This window comes from Lampetra planeri, chromosome 72 (genome assembly GCF_965212315.1).
Source record: "Lampetra planeri chromosome 72, kcLamPlan1.2.h2, whole genome shotgun sequence".
NCBI classification, from domain to species: Eukaryota; Metazoa; Chordata; class Hyperoartia; order Petromyzontiformes; family Petromyzontidae; genus Lampetra; species Lampetra planeri.
In genome coordinates, this window is record NC_136177.1 from 1,539,384 (window position 1) to 1,561,726 (window position 22,343).

At 51.3% G+C, this 22,343-nt stretch overlaps 1 protein-coding gene across 4 annotated transcripts; it reads right to left on the reverse strand.

Moving 5' to 3' along the window:
* Positions 1–962: 962 nt before the first annotated feature.
* Positions 963–22,343, reverse strand: LOC144737621 (uncharacterized). 4 transcript variants are annotated; one of them, XM_078620389.1, is made up of 6 exons: positions 21,775–22,343; positions 14,830–15,413; positions 12,803–12,883; positions 11,580–11,654; positions 7,794–8,015; positions 963–2,980 (listed from the first exon to the last, which is right to left on the reverse strand). In XM_078620389.1, exons 2-6 carry the CDS (start codon positions 15,410–15,412, stop codon positions 2,586–2,588), a joined length of 1,356 nt encoding a protein of 451 aa, XP_078476515.1. In that variant the 5' UTR covers position 15,413; positions 21,775–22,343; the 3' UTR covers positions 963–2,585. The 4 variants fall into 4 exon arrangements, with proteins under 4 accessions (XP_078476515.1, XP_078476513.1, XP_078476514.1 ...); XM_078620387.1 differs by having other exon boundaries at positions 7,794–8,066; XM_078620388.1 differs by having other exon boundaries at positions 7,794–8,066; positions 14,830–15,473.

A 22,343-nucleotide genomic window follows, 5' to 3' on the forward strand; every position in this document is an offset into this window, starting at 1 on the left:
CTCCATCATCAATGGGTAGCTGAGGGGGTAGAGTGTTTGATGGCACAATACACCCAGGCAAGTGCTTGGTTTTGCTGGGCTGATGGTAACACCCCACCTCTTAGTGGCATACTCCAGGTTCAGCAGCAGCATCTCTAACTCCAACTCTCAGTGAGCAGCAATCACCAGATCATCAGCATACATAACATATTTGACCAACAGGGAGCCATCCCTCGACCGCACCTGGGCATCGATCAGCCTCCCATTGTATCTGTACCAGATGGAAATTCCTCCAGTACAGTTAAAGATAATGTTAAATAATGTGGGAGCCTGAGGACATCCGTCGCACCCCAAGGTAAACAGGGAATAGCTCTAACTGCTGGCCACGTAGCTTTACCCAGGACCTGCCCACCATCATGAAGGTCCTTAATGATAATGAGCAGATAGTCAGTAACTCTGAAAGGATGAAGAACAGCCCATAGCCCAGGCCTACTGATAGTATCATTCGCCTTGAACAGGTCAATAAAGCAGAAATGTAGGTCTTGTAGGAACTTTCTATACCACTGCTGTAGCAGACAGAGAATATAGCATCCGTGCAGGACCGCCCTGGCCTGAAACCACATTGGGGCTCTGCAAGCCTTTCCTCAGCGTGCCTGGCAAGGCGATGTTGAATAATCCTTGTCAGGACCTTTCCCAGCACACTGAGGAGGGATATGCCGCTGTAGTTGTTAGTCTGTGCGGTCCCCCCTCTTAAAGAGGGGGGTCTACCAGGGCATCCTTCCAATCCTGCGGAACCCATCCTGGAGTCCAGACATTAAAATATACACAGTGCGATCCGTCGAAAAGTGCACTGTGCAATTCGGTGTTCGCATCAGTCCGGCGATCGTCAAACACACATGGCTGCTGAAACAAGAGCGGAGTAGTACTACTTACTACAGTCTTCGTGATTGGAGTGGTAAGTAGGGTGCAGTAAATACAGAAACTTTTTACAGTAGGATATTTATTTTTGGCTATTTGTATTCTTATTAAACATATACACAACACCTACAAACATAACGTTATCCAAGCATGTGCAAAAATAAGCTATTCTAAACAATGATTAGTGATCATTCGGCCTTTTAAAATCCAGCACCCCCTTCTCCCCTTCGAAGCCTCCGGATAATTGATTATCTACTTAATATATACACTTTCACACAGTAAATACAAAGATCCCCCCAGACTGTTGGAGGGCAAGTGTTGTTAGCGAGTAGCAACCTAAGAAGGCCGGCACGGCACACGAAGGGGGTCGGGTGGCCAACACCATGCCCGACCGCCTTTGTCTCACCCAGGGGCGATGATTTTTGCACACCGCACCAGGTACCTAGGGGCCAAGGCCCAGGACTGGTTCAAATGTTCCATCGCCGGGTTCGAAACGAAGTGCGGCGCTATCTACCGGGTTCCCTGGTGCAGTGTGAAATCCGGGTTGGAAACTCAGTTCTTGAGAACAGCTTCTTGTGGGGGGGCAGATGCACCACCCGCCCTCCCCTCCCCCCTTATCCATAATAAGTTTTTTTTGGGGTAAGATCGCGTGGATATAAATGTTCCGTTAGATCTGCCACCACCACCACCACCACCGGACACAGCCAATCAGGAAGCGTTTGTCACGTAAACAAAAAACGCCAATTAGTGTAAAAGTTCAGCACTAACCGGTTGTGCGTTGGCGAGAAAACCCACAACACACATTTCCAATTCGTGCACCGTGACGTTTTGTCGGTAATTATATATACACATGTTGATCAAAGAGAGCATGAAGATAAATATGCAGTACCTATTATTGGATGGGCTATTCACAGTTAAACAATATGTACATTTCCTCATGTGAGAGCTATGGATTTTTTTGTTCAGACCTCGCCGGTGCCATGGGTCTGACCGACTGAGATGAATGGGCAGATGCACCAGCACCAGCTGTGTGCTTCCACCTCCTCCTTACTGTGCCAACTTGCTGCAGTTTTTTGTTGCCGCCCGGCTCCTCCGCTTGTTATCGTGAGCGTCACTTCCCTCTCTGCCGCCCTCTCCTTTGCTGTTGTTGTTGCTGCTGCTGGAGGGGCGAATTGCCTCCTCCTAACAGCTACCCAAGTAGTAGTGGCAGCGGCGGTCCATCACGAGCCTCCTTCACCATGGCACACTCCAACAAAGGTCCCCCGTACAGCCTCTAACAGACTGCAGGAGCAAGTGCTGTTAGCAAGTAGCACTTACGAAGGCTGGCACGGCACACTAGCGGGGTGGGGTGGCCAGCACCACGTCCTAGTGGCAATGTCTACACACCACACCAGCTACCCATTTGAGGCCGAGTTGACGGAGGGGAGGCCCAGGACTGCTTTAGATACTACTCAATCGTGTTGGTGGCCTGGAGCGGGAATCAAATCCAGGTCGCCGGATTCGCAACACAGTGCGGCGCTATCAACCGGGTTCCCGGGTGCACTTCTTGAGAACTGTTTTTGGAAAACCATCAAAGATGATCACTGCGCGGCGCTTTCAGATGCCCTGCTTTCTGCCGCCGTCTGGAACGCCTTTTCCTTCCGATGTTACATCATCGTCTAGCGCGCTGGGGGAGGCGCGGCGGAGCGTCACGCGTGCGTGCTCTGGTGCCTCTTGAGGTTGTAGAGCTGCGTGAAGCCCTTGCCACACTCGCCGCAGACGTGTGGCCGCTCGCCTGTGTGCGACCGCAGGTGCACCTTGAGATGGGAGGACTGCGAGAAGCCGCGGCCGCACTCGGTGCAAACGTAGGGCCGCTCGCCTGTGTGTGTGCGCCTGTGCACGCGCAGGTGGGAGAGTTCCGCGTAGCTGCGGCCGCACTGCTCGCACGCGTAGGGACGCTCGCCTGCCGCCGACGCCTCCTGTTGCTGCTGTTGTTGGTGTTGTTGGTGCTGTTGGTGCTGTTGGCGCTGACGCTTCGGGGTGTTGCCGCCGCCGCCGTTGTTGTTGCTGCTGCTGCGCTTGGCGAGGTGGCGCTGTATGCCGCCTGCAGGGTGACAGCGCGGGGGTGGGGGTGAGGGTGGGGTTGGAGGGGGAGCGCAGCCGCGGGCAGCGTTCGCAAAGCGGAGTCGGATCGCGAACGTACGCTTGCAGTGCTCAACCGCGTACAGCTGTCATCACGGTGGATAGGAGATGGGCAGGGCTAGTGATGTTAATGTGAGAAATTATCATGTAACTATACGATAGGAGAGCGTCCTCCTCATTGAGGGCACGGAAGTGGCTATGTTAATGTGAGAGATTAGCATGATGTTAATGTAAGATCGAAGAGTGGTGCAATCCTAAGGCATGAGTGGAACACAACGGGTGCAATCCAAAGGACATGTGAGCATGGCAGTGCAATCCAAAGGACATGTGAGCATGACAGTGCAATCCAAAGGCATGAGAGTGCAATGCAAAGGACATGTGAGCATGAGAGATCTAAGAGAGGCAGAGAGAGAGAGACACACACAGAGAGCCGGAAATAACAGCTGACATAGGCAGGTAGGATGAAAACATCACAGTCAGTTAAGACTTTTCCTGGTTAATAACGAGACATGTCGTTTTGTTTCCCCAATGTAACTGCTGCCGCAACGACAACTCAGTTTGTAGACACCAGGGTAATGCATGTCAGGGATCACATCCTTCACAGATGGGATCAGATCACGAATTGTATGTACTGTGTTAAATCGAACCCGGATCTTGTTTGCTCATGGTTTTGGAAATTTTTTTGGTGACCCCTGCTATGTATGACAAGGTGATGGTTTTGATTGGGTCCTCAGATGGTTCTTTCTGTACGTGTTCCAGTTCACTGGCTAGGTGGTGATGGTCAGAGATACATCGAGCTCTATGGTGTAGAGTTTTGATGAGGGAATTCTTCTGGGATGGATGGTGGTGGGAGTCAGGTTTTAGGTAGGTATCCGTATGGGTGGCTTTCCTGTAGACAGTGTCCCATTGAGCCATCTGGTCTTTTTTCGATTAGAACATCCAAAAATGGTTTAAATGCATGCCGAAACAATTCATCATACTTCAATAGGGATTACCATTGGTAGGACTATTTTAGTACACACAACCGACAGGATGGACAAGTACAATGCGTTTTGCATAATGTACATGCATAATGTACGTTGATTACCATATAAATAACCCAACTACCAATGGATACTCATAGTCATGGATATTCATTCAATAATCCCCCACCCCACTTCACCCAAGAAGTGCTCAAGTGTTGCCATCGCATCTACTCCTCTATTTAAGGAACGAAACAGATTTTCTCCACAAATCTGGCTGTCGCCTGATGAAGCTAGTTGTAATTACTGGCGAAACGTCGTACTCTTGATTGTAAATTTTGTGGCTTGGCTCTCCAACACACTGGTGTGCTGTACTCGTGACGAATTGGCACATTCTGTTTATGTGACAAACCTTACTAGTTGGCTTTGTCGGATGGTGGCGGGTTTAACGACACATTTATATATGTAGGATCTAACCAAAAGAAACTGTATCTTGTACTAGATTTGAAGCTTTCGTGACTGCAAGGAATCATATTCTTAGGTTTTTTCGGTAAAGTCACGTAGGTAAAACATCAAAATTAATGAAAATAAAATAAAATAAAAACAAAAATCACGACGTTTCGGTGGCAACACAAGTCTCCGTCATCAGGTGGGACCGTCACAGCCGAATTAGCTGCATCAAGTGAGGCAATGATTCAAGAAGTAATCTCTTATAAGCAAGTTGAAGGGGGGAGGAGAGGGGGGGGAGCTCATCAGAATGTGGTAGCCAATGAATGGAACGCATCGGGAGGGAGGGGGCGGGGCTCAAAGACAGCACGGAGCGCTAAGCACAACGCATCGGGAGGGGGGGGGGAGCGGCGCCAAAACAATGGACGACGGCTTGGACGCGGCTGCCGCTGCACACGCCAACACAATGGACAGCGAGGGGGGAGGGGAGGTCTAATACACATGATAGACAAAAGAACGAAAATGCCCATGTTTATACCAATGCTGGCTGAACAATGAAGAGAGCACTGCCAAAAAATAACTGGGGATGTTAACACTCGGTAAAGTAAAGTAAAATAGTGCCTGTCAGATAAGATGGTCCAAAAAAGTGTAATTAAGTATTTTTTGCGTGGTTGATAACATCTTTCCAATGATTACTAAGTTTGTACCCATCATCACGGTTGAAATTATGTCTGTGTTTGTATATTTGTATGGCTTCGTGTACAAACCTTTGATGGTAGCCGGGAGGTTTGCAGAGAACCTTGGTCTCGGAAAAGACAATTTCATGAGAGCCCACCGAGTTGTAGCAATGATCGGCAACGGCAGAAGAATCAGTTCGTCAGCTTTGATGTAGTATCTTTGTTTACCAAAGTCCCAGTACCGGACACCCTAACAATAATTGAGGACTTAGTCCAACATGGATTGAATTCTGATGCACCTGCGCTGGTTAGGCATTGCCTCACCAACACCTATTTTACCTGGAATGGCACCTTCTACAAACAGAATGAGGGTACCCCTATAGGCTCCCCTTTGTCACCAGTTATAGCCAACATGTTCATGGAAAAGTTTGAATCAGACGCCATCCAGACATCTACCCTGCGTCCTTCCCTGTGGAAGAGGTATGTGGATGACACTTTCGTCATCTGGCCACATGGCCTCCCAGCATTGAACCACTTCTTGGACCACATCAATTCTAGACACCCATCCATCAGATTCACCATGGAAGTGGAGAAAGACGGTAAACTACCATTCTTGGATATTCTATTTGAGAGGAGGCCTGACGGATCCTTGGGACATTCTGTCTACAGGAAAGCCACCCACACAGATTCCTACTTGAAACCGGATTCCCACCACCACCCATCTCAAAAGAATTCTCTCATCAAAACGCTATACCACAGAGCCCATGGCATTTCTGACAAACACCACCTGACCGGTGAATTAAGACATGTACATCGGGCCCTCAGGATGAACGGATACTCTGACCGTACTATCCGCCAAGCTGTCTCTCCCACCACACAGAAACAGCCACTTGAAACTCCGACCAAAACCATCACGTTACCATACATAGCAGGCGTGACCAAAAAGATCTCCAAAATTCTAAACAAACATAAGATCCAAGTCCGATTCAGTACAGTGCATAAAATCCGTGATCTGATTCCATCTGTGAAGGATGTCGTTCCTGACTTACAGTATCCTGGAGTCTACAAATTGAGTTGCATTTGTGGTGATTGCTACATTGGAGAAACGAAACGTCATGTTTCTGATCGTGTCCGCGAACACAAGTCAGATCTGAAACACGGCAGAACTGATTCTTCTGCCGTTGCCGATCATTGCTACAACTCGGTGGGCTCTCATGAAATTGTCTTTTCCGAGACCAAGGTTCTCTGCAAACCTCCCGGCTACCATCAAAGGTTTGTACACGAAGCCATACAAATATACAAACACAGACATAATTTCAACCGTGATGATGGGTACAAACTTAGTAATCATTGGAAAGATGTTATCAACCACGCAAAAAAGACTTAATTACACTTTTTTGGACCATCTTATCTGACAGGCACTATTTTACTTTACTTTACCGAGTGTTAACATCCCCAGTTATTTTTTGGCAGTGCTCTCTTCATTGTTCAGCCAGCATTGGTATAAACATGGGCATTTTCGTTCTTTTGTCTATCATGTGTATCAGACCTCCCCTCCCCCCTCTCTGTCCATTGTGTTGGCGTGTGCAGCGGCAGCCGCGTCCAAGCCGTCGTCCATTGTTTTGGCCCCCCCCCCCTCCCCCTCCCGATGCGTTGTGCTTAGCGCTCCGTGCTGTCTTTGAGCCCCGCCCCCCTCCCTCCCGATGTGTTCCATTCATTGGCTACCACATTCTGATGAGCTCCCCCCCCCCCTCTCCTCCCCCCTTCAACTTGCTTATAAGAGATTACTTCTTGAATGAATGCCTCACTTGATGCAGCTAATTCGGCTGTGACGGTTCCACCTGATGACGGAGACTTGTGTTGCCTCCGAAACGTCGTGATTTTTGTTTTTATTTTATTTTATTTTCATTAATTTTGATGTTTTACCTACGTGACTTTACCGAAAAAACCTAAGAATATGTATTTTGTACCTCACCTGGTCTAAAGGAGGTCGTGGATTCGATCCCAATCCTGACACCTGCTATATATTTGGAGTCTGTGTGTTCTCTCTCCCCAGGGTCTCGTTGATTTATCCTGAGCTCCTCTGCTTTTTACCTCCACATTTAGAAACCGTGCGTTTAGAGTATTTGTCTGCTCTAAAACTCCGCGTGATGGTAAGCCACTTCGTTGAGTTAACGTTTGTGGCCAACTCGATTCCGAAAAGGAGCTATATCGCTCATTGGGCCTTATTTGGTTCAATAAAAATAGTTATAGTTTGAGTATAGGTCTCAATGAGTATGAGTCTCTCTGGGTCTCTGTGGGTTTCTGTGGGTCTCTATGGTTCTATAAGAGTATGGGTCTGAATGAGTATGAGTCTCTCAGGGTATCTTTTAGTTTATGTGGGTCTCTTTGGTTCTATTTCAGTAGACGGCTATATGAGTATGGGTCACTATGGTTCTACATGAGTATGGGTCGCTATGGTTCTGTACCAGTTTCTACGAGTGTATAAATGTGTGTTTATAGTATGTGGCTGTTGGTATAAATCTCCACGTGATGATGATGATATCAGTTACTTTGTTGATCTATCAGTTGTGATAGCCAGGTCACTTCTGAAAAAGAGCGATGGAGCTCGGTGGAGCTCGGTGGAGCTCGGTGGAGCTTTACCTGGTGGTATAAATTAATGTCATCCCTTCCCCCACCCCCGTCTTACCATTTATGGCAGCCTCCACTCCGGCGTCGTCCCCCTCATCCCCGGCGCTCTGGGAACCCACACCCCCCACAACCCCCTGCTGCTGCTGGTCCAACGGGACCCACGGGGACCCACAGGGGACCCGGCCCGTCACCTCCACGCTGGGATCCGTGCCTCCGCCGTTGGGCGTGGTGAAGTAAGAGGCCTCGACAGAGCGCGGGGCTTCCCGGTGCGATTCGTGCTCTTCAAAAAGGCAAAGAACCCCCGTATAACCTTTAACAGACTTCTCATACACTATCATACACACACACACGCGCAGAGATCAACAGGCTTCTCACACACACGCAAAAGATCAACAGCCTTCTCACAAACACACACACTCACAGAGATCAACAGACGTCTCATTCACACACGCAAAGATCAACAGACTTCTAATACACTAACATACAACAACCGCCATTCGCCACTAAGTGACGGTGACGTCACCACGACGCTTGTGCCAGGCTATGTGCACCTTGAGGCCACGTGTCGAACGCCCACTGGCAGAAGGTCACGGGGCAGACCCAGGTGCCACAAGTCGATTGAGTGAGATGACTGACTGATGCACCACCTGTGCCCCCTACTATGCCGATTTGCTGTGCTTTAGCCACCCGGCGCTCCGCTCGTTGTTGTGAACGCCGCTCCTCCGCCCTCCGTTGTTGTTGGAGGGCGACTGCCTCCAACTGCCCAGAGGCGTCTTTCACGAGCCTCCTCCACAGAGGCCAATCTTGACACTGCTGGTACCAGTCACCGGCAAGTCCACTCAGCTCCACATCCTCCATATATTCTCTAGCCCGTGCCACGTCCGTTTAGCCCCCTCTATCCTGCTGAACAAAAGCTGTTTAGGCATGCGGTGACTGGGCATGCGGGCTACATGACCCAGCCAACGCAGCCTTGCCTGCCGGTGGAGCTCACCGATGGGACTTTGCCCAGAACTTTCAAGGATTTGTGAGCTCCTCACACAATCCAGCCTGGTTAAACCCAGGGGGGTCCACGTTTCGCAAGCGTAGAGAAGGGAGGGAATGACCGTGGCCGAGAAGACCTGAAGCTTCGTGCAGAGCGACAGACCAGGTAGCTTCCACACAGCGTTACGAACTACGTGGTCGAAAAATATGTTAAATAATGTGGGAGCCAGAGGACATCCCTGTCGCACCCCAAGGTGAACAGGGAATGGCTCCGACTCCTGGCCACCTAGTTTTACCCGGGCCCGCTCACCATCATGAAGGTCCTTAATAATCGTGAGCAGAGGGTCAGAGACTCCAAAAGCATGAAGAACAACCCACAGCCCACAAAAATCTAGCAGCCTCCTACCGTTGTTATTGAGCTGATCTGGCCCATGCCTTCCAAATCACTCCAGACCAGGTGCCAGCATCATGACCAACTCGGGCATTGAAGTCACCCAACAAGATGACTATCCCGAGAGGCCACTTTAGCCAGCACCTGTGACAGGCGGTCATAGAAGGCATCTGACTCATCAGTCTTGCCTGCATCCCTCCACGGATGTTCGTCTTCGGTGGGGGCATAAGTAACCACGACCAACACTCCTCGCCTCCGGTTGATGGGAAGGCGAGCCCAAAGTAGCCTGGGGCTTACAGCTTCCCACACCTCACCACCACGCATTTGTATTCAGGAGGTCCGGTGGACCGGCTCTGGCTCCTGCCACCATGAGGGGTGGACAGTCCTCTACTCGGGGCAGGAGACTACCAAACAACAGGGAGTGGCTCTTCTTCTGAACAAAAGAATGAAGGGGGCGTGGGAGCGTGACACTAACATACACATACATACACACAAAGATCAAAAGATGTCTCGTACACACATACACGCAAAGATCCCCCGTGTAGCCTTAACACAGACTGTTGGGGAAAATGGTGTTAGTGAGCACCTATGAAGGCCGGCACAGTACACAAGGGGGTAGGTGGCCAGCACCACGCCAGACCGCCTTTGATTCCCCAGTGGCAATGTTTACACACCGCACCAGGTACTCATGTTAGGCCGAGTCGATCTAGGGGTGGCCCAGGACCAGCTCATACATACACACACACGGAAAAATCCCCCATATAGCCTGAAAAGACTTCTCATACAATAACAATACCCGCCATTTGCCACTAAGCGACGGTGACGTTACTACGGCGCCTGTGCCAGGCCAGGTGCACTTTGGGACCACGTACAGTGTCGAAGGCTCGCTTACAGAAGGTCACGGGAGAGACACAGCAGGTGCCATGAGTTGGCTGACTGAGATGACTGGCAGATACACCACATGTGCCCCTTACTGTGCCAACTTGCTGCATTTTAGCGAGGCTAGGGTGCAGGAGGAGGTCACGGGACAGAACGAGGTGCCATGGGTTGACTGCTGTGCCAGGCTAGGTGCAGGAGGTCATGGAACAGGCCCAGCAGGTGGCATGGGTTGACTGCTGTGCCAGGCCCCTACTGTGCCAGCTCGCTGCGTTTTAGCCGCCCGGCTCTCCAATCGGTGTTGTGAGCGTCGCAAAAACATCAAGTCTGCATTCACCACACAGTACTTGTGGCAAAACATGCAAACAAACGCGCTCTGATGATAATATTACAAGCATTGTCTTCAGTGCCAGATTAAGCTAGTGCAGGGCCTGTAGCATATGTATAGTGTGGTGTTTATTCACGCCGACACTTTCGTCTTTTCTCCTGAGTCACGTTATTCATAGCATCCCACACGGATGCTCCTCTTGTTCAACACCATGCGCTCCTGTCACGAACTCTTCCAGTGCTAGCCTGCTACTTCGAGCTTACTCTCTCTTCCACTGCTAGCCTGTTACTTCCCGCTCTCCTAGCCTGTCACAGACTCTCTCTCTGCTGGCCTATCACACTCAGACTAAAGATTCCGCTAGCCTCTCCACTGCTAGCCTGTTACTACACCCGCACCTCCAACCTCGCCCGTTCCCCCAGCGAGGGTTCAGCCAACACCGCTGCGGAGGGCGAGGTGTGGAGGGCGAGGTCCCGGACTTCTCTCGAATCTCTTCACTGCTTCATCTTCAACCAACTCACCCAACTGCCTCACACATTCCTCTTATATCCCCCTCCTCATTAAGTGCCCCCAGATGGCCCTCATTAAGCCGGCGTCCTCCCCACGCCTCAGACACGTGTTCTCCCCCTTATCGCCACTATCTCTCGCCTCCGTGGCGCCTACTCCGCGTTTGCATTTGCAGCCAGCCAATCACTGCCTCTTTCCCTAATTGCTGGCCTCTCTCTGCCTGCTGTCACCCAGCCTGCACTTTCTTATCTTGAACTGACCTCACTGTCTGCAACCCCGTACATTAATGCAACTACTGTTTGCAAACTCTGCGTGCGTAACACCACTACATATGTTAACTTGGACAGTAAAGTAATTGTATTTTTTCATTTTCTATACAACCAGATAATACGACAAATCGCAAACCTTAAACATCCGGTCGTTCATAAAAGTTGAAAGCAGTCTAGTAATACAGTAATAGAGTAAGTGCAGAATCACTGAACCGGAATTGATAGCTTGAAAGCATTTAGCGTGGGGCCCTTGTAAGTACGGGGCTTGTAGCATTTGCAGCTACTTTTGCTACTAAGATAATCCAGTACTGATTGTCTTTGAAACTGATTGGCCTACAACAGAGACAGCAGCCTTCTTTATGGCCACGTGTCTTACCAGCAGTGTTAGCAGACCAGAGAACGATGCCAAAAGGAACGCGCGTGAAGGAGGCACGCGCGTGAAGGAGGAATGCGCGTGAAGGAGGAACGCGGTTCTTCCTTCACCTGACGTCTCACCTCGGCACTTCTGCTCCACTTTGACGAGTGGCCATTCAGGTGAGTAAGAGGCGCCTGCTGTTCCGGAGCCGGTGTCTGGAGGAGGACGGGTGGGGGAGAGACCCAACTCAACCACTCCCCCCTGCATCACAACTCACACCAACCACTCCCTCCTCCTCCCTCCCCCCTCCTCGGAGGAGGACGGAGGAGGAGTGGTGTAGTGTAGTGTATAGTAATGTAGAGTAGAGCAGTGTAGTGTATAGTGGCGTGGTGTATAGTGGTGTGGTGTATAGTAGTGTCGTGCATCGTATTGTAGTGTATAGTGTAGTGTCTAGCAGTGTAGTGTATAGCAGTGTAGTTTATAGTGTAGTGTATAGCAATGTAGTGTATGGCAGTGTAGTGTATAGCAGTGTTGTGTATAGCAGTGTAGTGTATAGCAGTGCAGTGTATAGTAGTGTATAGTAGTGTAGTGTATAGTAGTGTAGTGCATAGTAGTGTAGTGCTATAGTAGTGTAGTTTATAGTGTAGTGTAAGGCAGTGTAGTGTAAACTAGCGCAGTGTATAGGAGTGTAGTGTGTCGTGTTGTGTATAGTAGTGTAGTGTATAGTGTAGTACGTAAGCATGTTGAACTTATGTAGCCAACCATGCTAAATCGGAGGTTCAAACTCACTCCACCCACCCTGGTCTGATACTGCGTGTGCATCAACGTAACATTTTTCCCATCGCGTGTGCCACTTTTAACAAATTAACGTTTTGGCGATTTGCAACTCCCGGTCAGAAAATATTGCCGGTGTGGTGGTGGGTGGTGGTTCATGAGTGGTGGTTCATGGGTGGTGATTCATGGTGGTTGATGGGTGGTGGTTGATGGGTGGTGGTTGATGGTGGTTGATGGGTGGTTGATGGGTGGTGGTCGGTGGTTGGTGGTGGTTGATGGTGGGTGGTGGTGTCTAAACCAGAATTCTCGTAATGTCGAAGCAGTCGGAAAACGAATGTCACTTGAAATTTAGATTTTAGCACCGTTTTATACGAACACGGTGTGTTATTTATCACCAGTGTACCGCCAATACTCGCAAATGTTATCCAGCTAAAGCTCTGTTATCCGCGTACATACTCGAACCTCCTTGGAACTGCTCGGTCATGTAGCCGCCGCGGACTTATCGCGTTCGGCTGCAGTTTGTTAACGACTGTGGTAAATGTGGTAACGTGGTGACGTGGGCGAGGCGGGCGACCTGAAGATAAAATACCTCCGCACGTCTCCGTCTTAACCGCCATCGTGTCCCACCGGGGGTCGTGCGTTGGGGCATCATCCCCCACCGCCTCCTCCTCTGCACACGCACGCACGCACGCAAACACACACAACAAGTCCAGACGCATGGAATCAACTCGGCGCTCTCTCCGTGGCCAGATGCATGACGCAAGTGCAAGGCAGAATTCGCCAAGGTTCACGTATGAGGAAGGGGTTGAGTAGCAGCCAATAATAATAATAGGTTCTACATACTTCTCCGAATACTCTGAGATCAACATAATGTAGTCATAAATTAACATAATGTACACACAGTATTTTCATTAACTGTGAATAACCCAACCAATCATAGGTACTGCATATTCTCTGCATACTTAAATCGACAATGTACACACACTTTGGAGTGGAAGTGTAGCAGATAGTGCACTGCGCTACGACCCTGGATATTATCTGAACCAGTACTGGCCTCCCGTAGGTCGACTCAGCCTCAAATAAGTACCTGGTCCAGTGTGTAGTAAACATCGCCAGTGGGGAGACAAAGGTGGCCGGGCGTGGTGCTGGCCACCCACCCTCTCGTGTGCCTTGCCGGGCTTGATAGCTGCTACTCGTTAACAGCACTTGCCTTTTCTCTTTGTGGATTGAGCTAAAGCGGGGTAGTGGTGACCCATGCCTTTAATTCAGCACTTTAAAAGGAAAGGGGTTGGCAGATCTCACGAAATATTGACCCTGCCGGGACTGTTGTGCCTCAAATATCGGGGGAAGCAACCGAGCACTGTGAGTGGCTGGCTGCTGTGGCAGCCATGAAGAGTGGATCCAGAGCATGAGATCAGGTGACATGCCGAGTGAAATGCTGACGGAAGAGTGGCGATTGTGTGCAGGATGCCCCACAAGACGTGTACGTTGAATTTCTTTCGCACCGTACTTAGCCAACCGTGCTAATCGGACGTGCAGGGGGACAACAAACTAAACACAGTGGCGGAGTGGAGTGTAGTATATAGTGTAGTGAATAGTGTATTGTATAGTAATGTAGTGTATGTTGAAATTCTTTCACAGCGTACATCGCCAACCGTGCTAATGGGAGGTGTGGGGGAAGCATATGTTTGTGTGTTCGCGTGTGTGCGTGTGTCTGTGTACCCGTTCCTATTTTCAAAGGGATGTGTGTGCACCCCCTGCATGTTCACGTACGTGTGTTTGTGTGTTGATCGAATTATAAACTAAACTATTTTTATCTTATCCTTTGAGTCTTTCGGTAAAGTGACGTAGATAGGTTCAAAGAAAATAACAAAAAATAACAAAAAACTACGACGTTTCGATCGCAACACAAGCGTTCGTCATCAGGAAAAGGGGGTTAGCTTCTAAAGGCAAACTGTTTATAAAGGTTTGAAATGGGCGTAGCCCAAATATCAGCAGCCAATGTTAATGTAGGTGGTGGGCAGCGACCGCGACGGTGGTGGGTTTTCCCACCAATCATAGGCAGCCCTATGATTGGTCGCTGCCCACCACTTACATTTATAAACAGTTTACCTTTAGAAGCTAACCCCCTCTTCCTGATGACGAACGCTTGTGTTGCGATGGAAACGTCGTAATTTTTTGTTATTTTCTTTGAACCTATCTACGTGACTTTACCGAAAAACCCAAAGAATATGAATAAGTGCAGTCACGAAATCGTTAAATCAAATAAATTTTTATCTTAACAGGTAAGGCCCCACTGAGTTATATAGCTCTTTTTCAGAGGTGACCTTGCCACACGTCATGATAGCTCACGTGGAGATTTATAGCCGCCAAATACTCTAAACGCGCGATGTCGATTCTGAACGTGGAGGAGAAAAACCAGAGGATGGAAATTCACGTGACCACGGAGAGAGAGAGAGAGAGACGCAGACTCCAAATATAGAGGTGTCAGGGTCAGGGATCGAACCCACATCCTCCTGCATACCAGGAGAGGTAGTTAACATCTCCTTTGAATGTGGAGTGTTGTGTCACTCCATGAGAGAATGCCACAGCGCGATCGTCTGTCCGTTTCTTTACCGTTGGCCTCGCCCCACTCTCCGCGACCTCCTCCATCCCCTCCCTCCTGGCCGTCTCCGGACACTATGGGGCAGAGGCGGTGAGCGGTGAGCGCCCCCAGGCGCTCCGCGGAGAGTAGCAGCTCGCGGCTGAGGCCGCCAAAGAGCGCGAGGAGCGCCTCCACGAGGCCTCCCAGCAGCGTCGCCCCTGCGGCGTCTCCTCCCGCTCCTCCTTCCACTCCTTCTCCTCCCGCTCCTCCTCCCGCGATTCCTGCTCCCCCTCGTTCCGCTCCTCCTCCTTCCACTCCTCCTTCCACTCCTCCTCCTGCTCCGTCTTCATCGTCGGGCTGTCGCAGGGCCTTCACGGCGCGCCTCAGCGCCGCGTAGAACCCGAAGGGCAGGCGGTGGCGAGCGGCGGCCAGCAGCTCCGCTCGGACGCTCCCGTCGTCCACGCAGGCGCGCAGGAGGCCGTAGTCGCGGATGCCCAGCTCCGAGTCGAGGGCGCGGGCCACCTCGGCGCTCACGCCCTGCGTCTCCAGCCACGCCGGGAAGCTGCTGCTGTCGCCGGTCACCTCCAGCGGCATCGCCGTGGCACAACACGACATCCTATGAATAACAGTTGGAATATGTTTCTGCCGGAGGAGGAATCCGATGAGCTATGAAGATCTTTATTTTTTTACAGATGTCCAGCAAGGGCGGACACGGGGGGGGGGGGGGGTCAGAACATAACAACAACACGACAGACGAGTGTAAAGAATAGGAAAGTTAGACAAATGACTTAAAAAATAATACTTCACTTTTTTAAATCTCCATATCCATTATGAACATGACATGTTCACAATGGAACAGACATAGCCATTATGAACTGAAATGATCACTACAAACCAGACATCCATTACGAACATGACAAGATGACTATGAAACAAACACAGCTATTATGAACCTGACAAAATCACTATGAACCTGACACCAACAACCACCATTCGCCACTAAGTGGTGGTGAAATCACGACGGCGCTTGTGCCAGGCTATGTGCACTTCATGGCTATGTGAAATGTTGAATGGCTGCTGGCAGGAGGTCACGGCACAGATCCAGGTGCCAAGGGTTGACTGAGATTACTGGCCGACGAAGCTCCTCACACAATCCAGCCTGGTTAAACCCAGAATGGACCGGCGAAGATGTTCCATTGGGGTCCACGTTTGTGGCGGAGAAGACCCGAGCTTTGTGTGGAGCGAAAGACCAGGTAGCTTCCACACAGCGTTACGCAGGTGATGAAAGGATAATGCCACGCGACTGATTTGGAGTGAGATCTCTGCTGTCAAACCAAAGCTGGTCATAAGCACACTGCCCATTTATGGAAACTTCTCCACTCTCCACAACTACCCCACCAATGGGGATTTAAGGGAATGGAGTGTTTGATGACACAAAATGCCAAGGCAGGGGTTTAGCTTTGGTGGGGCTGATGGTTAGGCCCTACCTATTAATAGCATGCTCCAGGTTCAGCAGCAGTGCCTCCAACTCCTATTTAGAGTGAGCAGCAATCACCAGCTCATCAACAACATAGCATGGCTGACCAATAGGGAGCCATCCCTCTACCGCACCCGAGCATCGATCAGCATCCTATTGTATCTGTACCAGATCGAAATTCCTCCAGTAGAGCCATGGCATTCTTCTCTAACTACGTGGTCGAAATTTGTTTCTATAACGTAGGTGCCAGAGAACATCCCTGTCACACTCCAAGGGAATGGCTCCGACTCCCGGCCACGTAGCTTTACCCGGGCCTGCCGACCATCATGAAGGTCCTTCATCATTGTGAGCAGAGTCAGGGAGAGCCCAGACCTATCGATGGTATCATGGGCCTTGACCAGGTCAATAAAGCAGAAATGTAGATGCTGTTGGAATTCCCTACGACTGTAGTTGATGAACAGAAAATATGGCATCTGTGCAGGACCACCCTGGCCTAAATCCACATTGGGGTTCCGCAAGCCTCTCCTCAGCATGCCTGGCAAGGTGATGCTGAATAATCCGTGCCAGGACCTTTTCCAGCACACCGAGGGATATGCCACTGTAGTTGTTACAGTCTGGCATTCTTCTAAACCTGCAGAACCTGTCCAGTAGTCCAGACTGTTATCATGATGTCATATAGGACAGTCTGCACACAAACATCACCCTCAGCAGTTCGCTTGGGGAGATCATCTCTGCCGGCGATTTTCTGGGTCTCAGACTCTGGATTGCTTTTCATACTTCCTCAACAGATGGCACTTCAGCCAGTCACTTACAGGGGGTGACGACTATTTCTTCCAATATTTGGGGCACCACAGCCTCAGCAGGGTCATCCCCACTTTGGCCCATGATGTTTTCTGGGCTGAGGGATTTCCCCTCCCCCAAGAGCTCACGGAAATGCTCAGCAAATCTGCAAACCTGTTCCTGGGGGTCAGAGATTAAATCACCTTTTTTTCCCCTCAGGAGGGTGATAGGTGTGATACTGCAAGTTACTTTTTAGATTTTTTTTATGGAATTAAAGTGTTATGTGTGAGCACGAGCGACTGAGGCAGACGCCATCGCCTCAGCAACCACTCTCTAAACCTCCGAGGTAAAGCTGCAGCAAGCCTCCTCATTCTGAAACGTGGGATGCTGTAGTGGGAATTGGCCTGTCGATTTTTCTCAGCCACCTGGAACACCTCCCCTGTTAGCCAGGGTCTCTGAGCAGATTTGGACCTGTACCCAATGCAGCCATTGCAGCTGCATGAGCCACATTTCCCTCGGCAAACCCAGCTGCATGCGATGATAAAATTCTCGCTTGCAACTCTCATTAACTTCCTGAGACTAGGCCACTGTGGGTTTGAATGGGGTCCTAGATGGACACCCACCACCGGAATAGAAGAATGGCAGGTGCATCTTACATATGACAAGCCAATGGTCAGTGGGCAAATCAGTTCCACAGTAGGTCCTTAAGTCAAGGACATGGCCCACATTCACTGTTTCATCACTATATAGTCCAGCAGATGTTGTTGTTGTTTGGACCAGGCATGCATCCATGATGTTGTGTGCATGCGCCTATGCCAGAACAGCATGTTGATAGTTACAAGCCCATGGGTTGCATAGAAATCTAGCAGCCCCCTACCGTTGTTATTGAGCTGATCTGGCCCATGCCTTCCAACCACTCCAGCCCAGGGTGCCAGCATCATGACCAACTTGGGCATTGAAGTCACCCAACAGGATGACTATCCCGAGGGGCAACTTTAGCTAGCACCTGTGACAGGTCATTGAAGGCATCTGACTCATCGACCTTGTATATATCCACTCCACTGACGTTCATCTTCGATGAGTATAAGCAACCACCACAACCACTCCTCGCCTTCCATTGATGGAGGTGAGCCCACAGTAGCCTGGAGATTACAGCTTCCCACACCTCACCACGCCACCCTCCCATGACCTCTTCATTCTTTGTTTGGAAGATAAGCCACTCCCTGCTTGAACCTGACACAGACACTGTGACACAGACACTGTGACACAGACACAATGACACAGACACAATGACACAACAACAACCGCCATTCGCCACTAAGTGGCGGTGACGTCACCACGACGCTTGTGCCAGGCCATGTGCACCCTGAGGCCACGTGAAGTGTCGAACGCCCGCTGGCAGGAGGTCACGGGGCAGACCCAGCAGGTGCCACGGGTCGACTGACCGAGATGACCGAGATGACTGGCTGATGCACCACCTGTGCCCCCTACTGTGCCAACTTGCTGTGCTTTAGCCACCCGGCGCTCCGCTCGTTGTTGTGAGCGTCGCTCCTCCGCCCTCCGTTGTTGTTGGAGGGCGACTGCCTCCAACTGCCCAGTAGCGTCCTTCACGAGCCTCCTCCACTGAGGCCGATCTTGACACCGCTGGTACCAGTCATCGGCAAGTCCACTCAGCTCCACGTCCTCCTGTACCACATCACTCCATCTCTTCTCCAGCCCGTGCCGCGCCCGTTTAGCCCCCTCGATCCGGCCGAACAAAAGCTGTTTAGGCATGCGGTGGCTGGGCATGCGGGCTACATGACCCAGCCAACGCAGCCTTGCCTGCCGGAGGAGCTCACTGATGGGACTTTGCCCAGATCTTTCAAGGACTTGTGAGCTCCTCACACAATCCAGCCTGGTTAAACCCAGGATGGATCGTAGGCAGGCCAGCCTAAAAGTTTCCAACCGGCGAAGATGCTCCACTAGGGGGGTCCACGTTTCGCAAGCGTAGAGAAGGGAGGGAATGACCGTGGCTGAGAAGACCTGAAGCTTCGTGCGGAGCGACAGACCAGGTAGCTTCCACACAGCGTTACGCAACCGATGAAAAGATATTGCCGCTCGACTGATTCGGAGTGAGACCTCTGCTGATAAACTGGAGCCGGTCATAAGCACACTGCCCAGGTATGGGAAACTCTCCACTCTCTCCACAACTGCCCCATCACCGATTGGGAGTTGTGGGGGTGGAGTGCCCGATGCTACAAAATACCCAGGCAGGTGCTTAGTTTTGGTGGGGCTGATGGTAAGGCCCCACCTCTTAGTGGCACGCTCCAGTCTCAGCAGCAGCGTCTCCAACTCCTCTTCTGAATGAGCAGCTATTACCAAATCATCGGCATACATAACGTGGTTGACCAATAGGGAGCCATCCCTTGATCGCACCCGGGCGTCGATCAGCACAATGACACAGACACTGCGACACAGACACTGCGGCACAGACACAGTGACACAACAACAACAACCGCCATTCGCCACTAAGTGGCGGTGACGTCACCACGACGCTTGTGCCAGGCCATGTGCACCTTGAGGCCACGTGAAGTGTCGAACGCCCGCTGGCAGGAGGTCACGGGGCAGACCCAGCAGGTGCCACGGGTCGACTGACCGAGATGACCGAGATGACTGGCTGATGCACCACCTGTGCCCCCTACTGTACCAACTTGCTGTGCTTTAGCCACCCAACTGTGACACAGACACTGTGACACTAAGACACTGACACTGTGACACAGACACTGTGACACAGACACTCTGACACTAAGACACTGTGACACTGACACTGTGACACACACACAGACACTGTGATACAGACACTGTGACACAGACACTGTGACACAGACACAGTGACACTAAGACACAGACACAGTGACAGACACTGTGACACTGACACTGTGACACAGACACTGTGACACAGACAATGTGACACTGACACTGTGCCACTGACACTGTGACACAGACACTGTGACACTAAGACACTGTGACACTGTGACACAGACACTGTGACACTGACAGACACTGTGATACAGACACTGTGACACTAAGACACTGTGACACAGACAGACACTGTGACACAGACACTGTGACACAGACACTCTGACACTAAGACACTGTGACACTGACACTGTGACACACACACAGACACTGTGATACAGACACTGTGACACAGACACTGTGACACAACAACAACAACCGCCATTCGCCACTAAGTGGCGGTGACGTCACCACGACGCTTGTGCCAGGCCATGTGCACCCTGAGGCCACGTGAAGTGTCGAACGCCCGCTGGCAGGAGGTCACGGGGCAGACCCATGTGCCACGGGTCGACTGACCGAGATGACCGAGATGACTGGCTGATGCACCACCTGTGCCCCCTACTGTGCCAACTTGCTGTGCTTTAGCCACCCGGCGCTCCGCTCGTTGTTGTGAGCGTCGCTCCTCCGCCCTCCGTTGTTGTTGGAGGGCGACTGCCTCCAACTGCCCAGTAGCGTCCTTCACGAGCCTCCTCCACTGAGGCCGATCTTGACACCGCTGGTACCAGTCATCGGCAAGTCCACTCAGCTCCACGTCCTCCTGTACCACATCACTCCATCTCTTCTCTAGCCCGTGCCGCGCCCGTTTAGCCCCCTCGATCCGGCCGAACAAAAGCTGTTTAGGCATGCGGTGGCTGGGCATGCGGGCTACATGACCCAGCCAACGCAGCCTTGCCTGCCGGAGGAGCTCACTGATGGGACTTTGCCCAGATCTTTCAAGGACTTGTGAGCTCCTCACACAATCCAGCCTGGTTAAACCCAGGATGGATCGTAGGCAGGCCAGCCTAAATGTTTCCAACCGGCGAAGATGCTCCACTAGGGGGGTCCACGTTTCGCAAGCGTAAAGGGAGGGAATGACCGTGGCCGAGAAGACCTGAAGCTTCGTGCGGAGCGACAGACCAGGTAGCTTCCACACAGCGTTACGCAACCGATGAAAAGATATTGCCGCTCGACTGATTCGGCGTGAGACCTCTGCTGATAAACTGGAGCCGGTCATAAGCACACAGACACTGTGACACAGACACTGTGACACTAAGACACTGTGACACTGTGACACAGACACTGTGACACTGTGACACAGACACTGTGACACTGTGACACAGACAGACACTGTGATACAGACACTGTGACACTAAGACACTGTGACACAGACAGACACTGTGACACAGACAGACACTGTGACACAGACACTGTGACACTGACACTGTGACACAGACACTGTGACACAGACACTGTGACACTAAGACACCGACACTGTGACACAGACACTGTGACACAGACACTAAGACACTGTGACACTGACACTGTGATACAGACACTGTGACACAGACACTGTGACACAGACACAGTGACACTAAGACACAGACACAGTGACAGACACTGTGACACTGACACTGTGACACAGACACTGTGACACAGACACTGTGACACTAAGACACTGTGACACTGACACTGTGACACAGACACTGTGACACTAAGACACCGACACTGTGACACAGACACTAAGACACTGTGACACTGACACTGTGACACAGACACTGTGATACGGACACTGTGACACGGACACTGTGACACTAAGACACAGACACAGTGACAGACACTGTGACACAGACACTGTGACACATACACTGTGACACTGAGACACTGTGACACAGACACTATGAACCTGAGCTGAAGCAGGGGACGAGAAGAGAACGGTGCAGTCGCAGCGGTGGTGAGGAGGCGGTCCTGGTGGTGAGGAAGAAGAGGCGGTGGTGAGGAGCTGGTTGTGAGTAGGCGGTGAGGAGGCCTTGATGATGATGTGGTGGTGGTGAGTTGGTGATAAGGCGGTGGTGGGGGGGCGATGTGGAGTATGCGGCGGTGGTGAGGAAGCGGTGGTGAGTAGGTGGTGGTGGTGAGTAGGTGGTGGTGGTGAGTAGGTGGTGGTGAGTAGGTGGTGGTGAGTAGGTGGTGGTGGTGAGTAGGTGGTGGTGGTGAGTGGGCGGTGGTGGTGAGGAAGCGGTGGTGAGGAAGCGGTGGTGAGTAGGCGGTGGTGAGTAGGTGGTGGTGAGTAGGTGGTGGTGGTGAGTAGGCGGTGGTGAGGAAGCGATGGTCAGTAGGTGGTGAGTAGGTGGTGAGTAGGCGGTGGTGAGTAGGTGGTGGTGGTGAGGAGTCGGTGGTGAGGGGCTGCTCGCGATTGAGGCCGAGGCTGCGGGGAGGAGGCGGCTGAGCGACTGGCGGGGTCAGGGGTCGTAC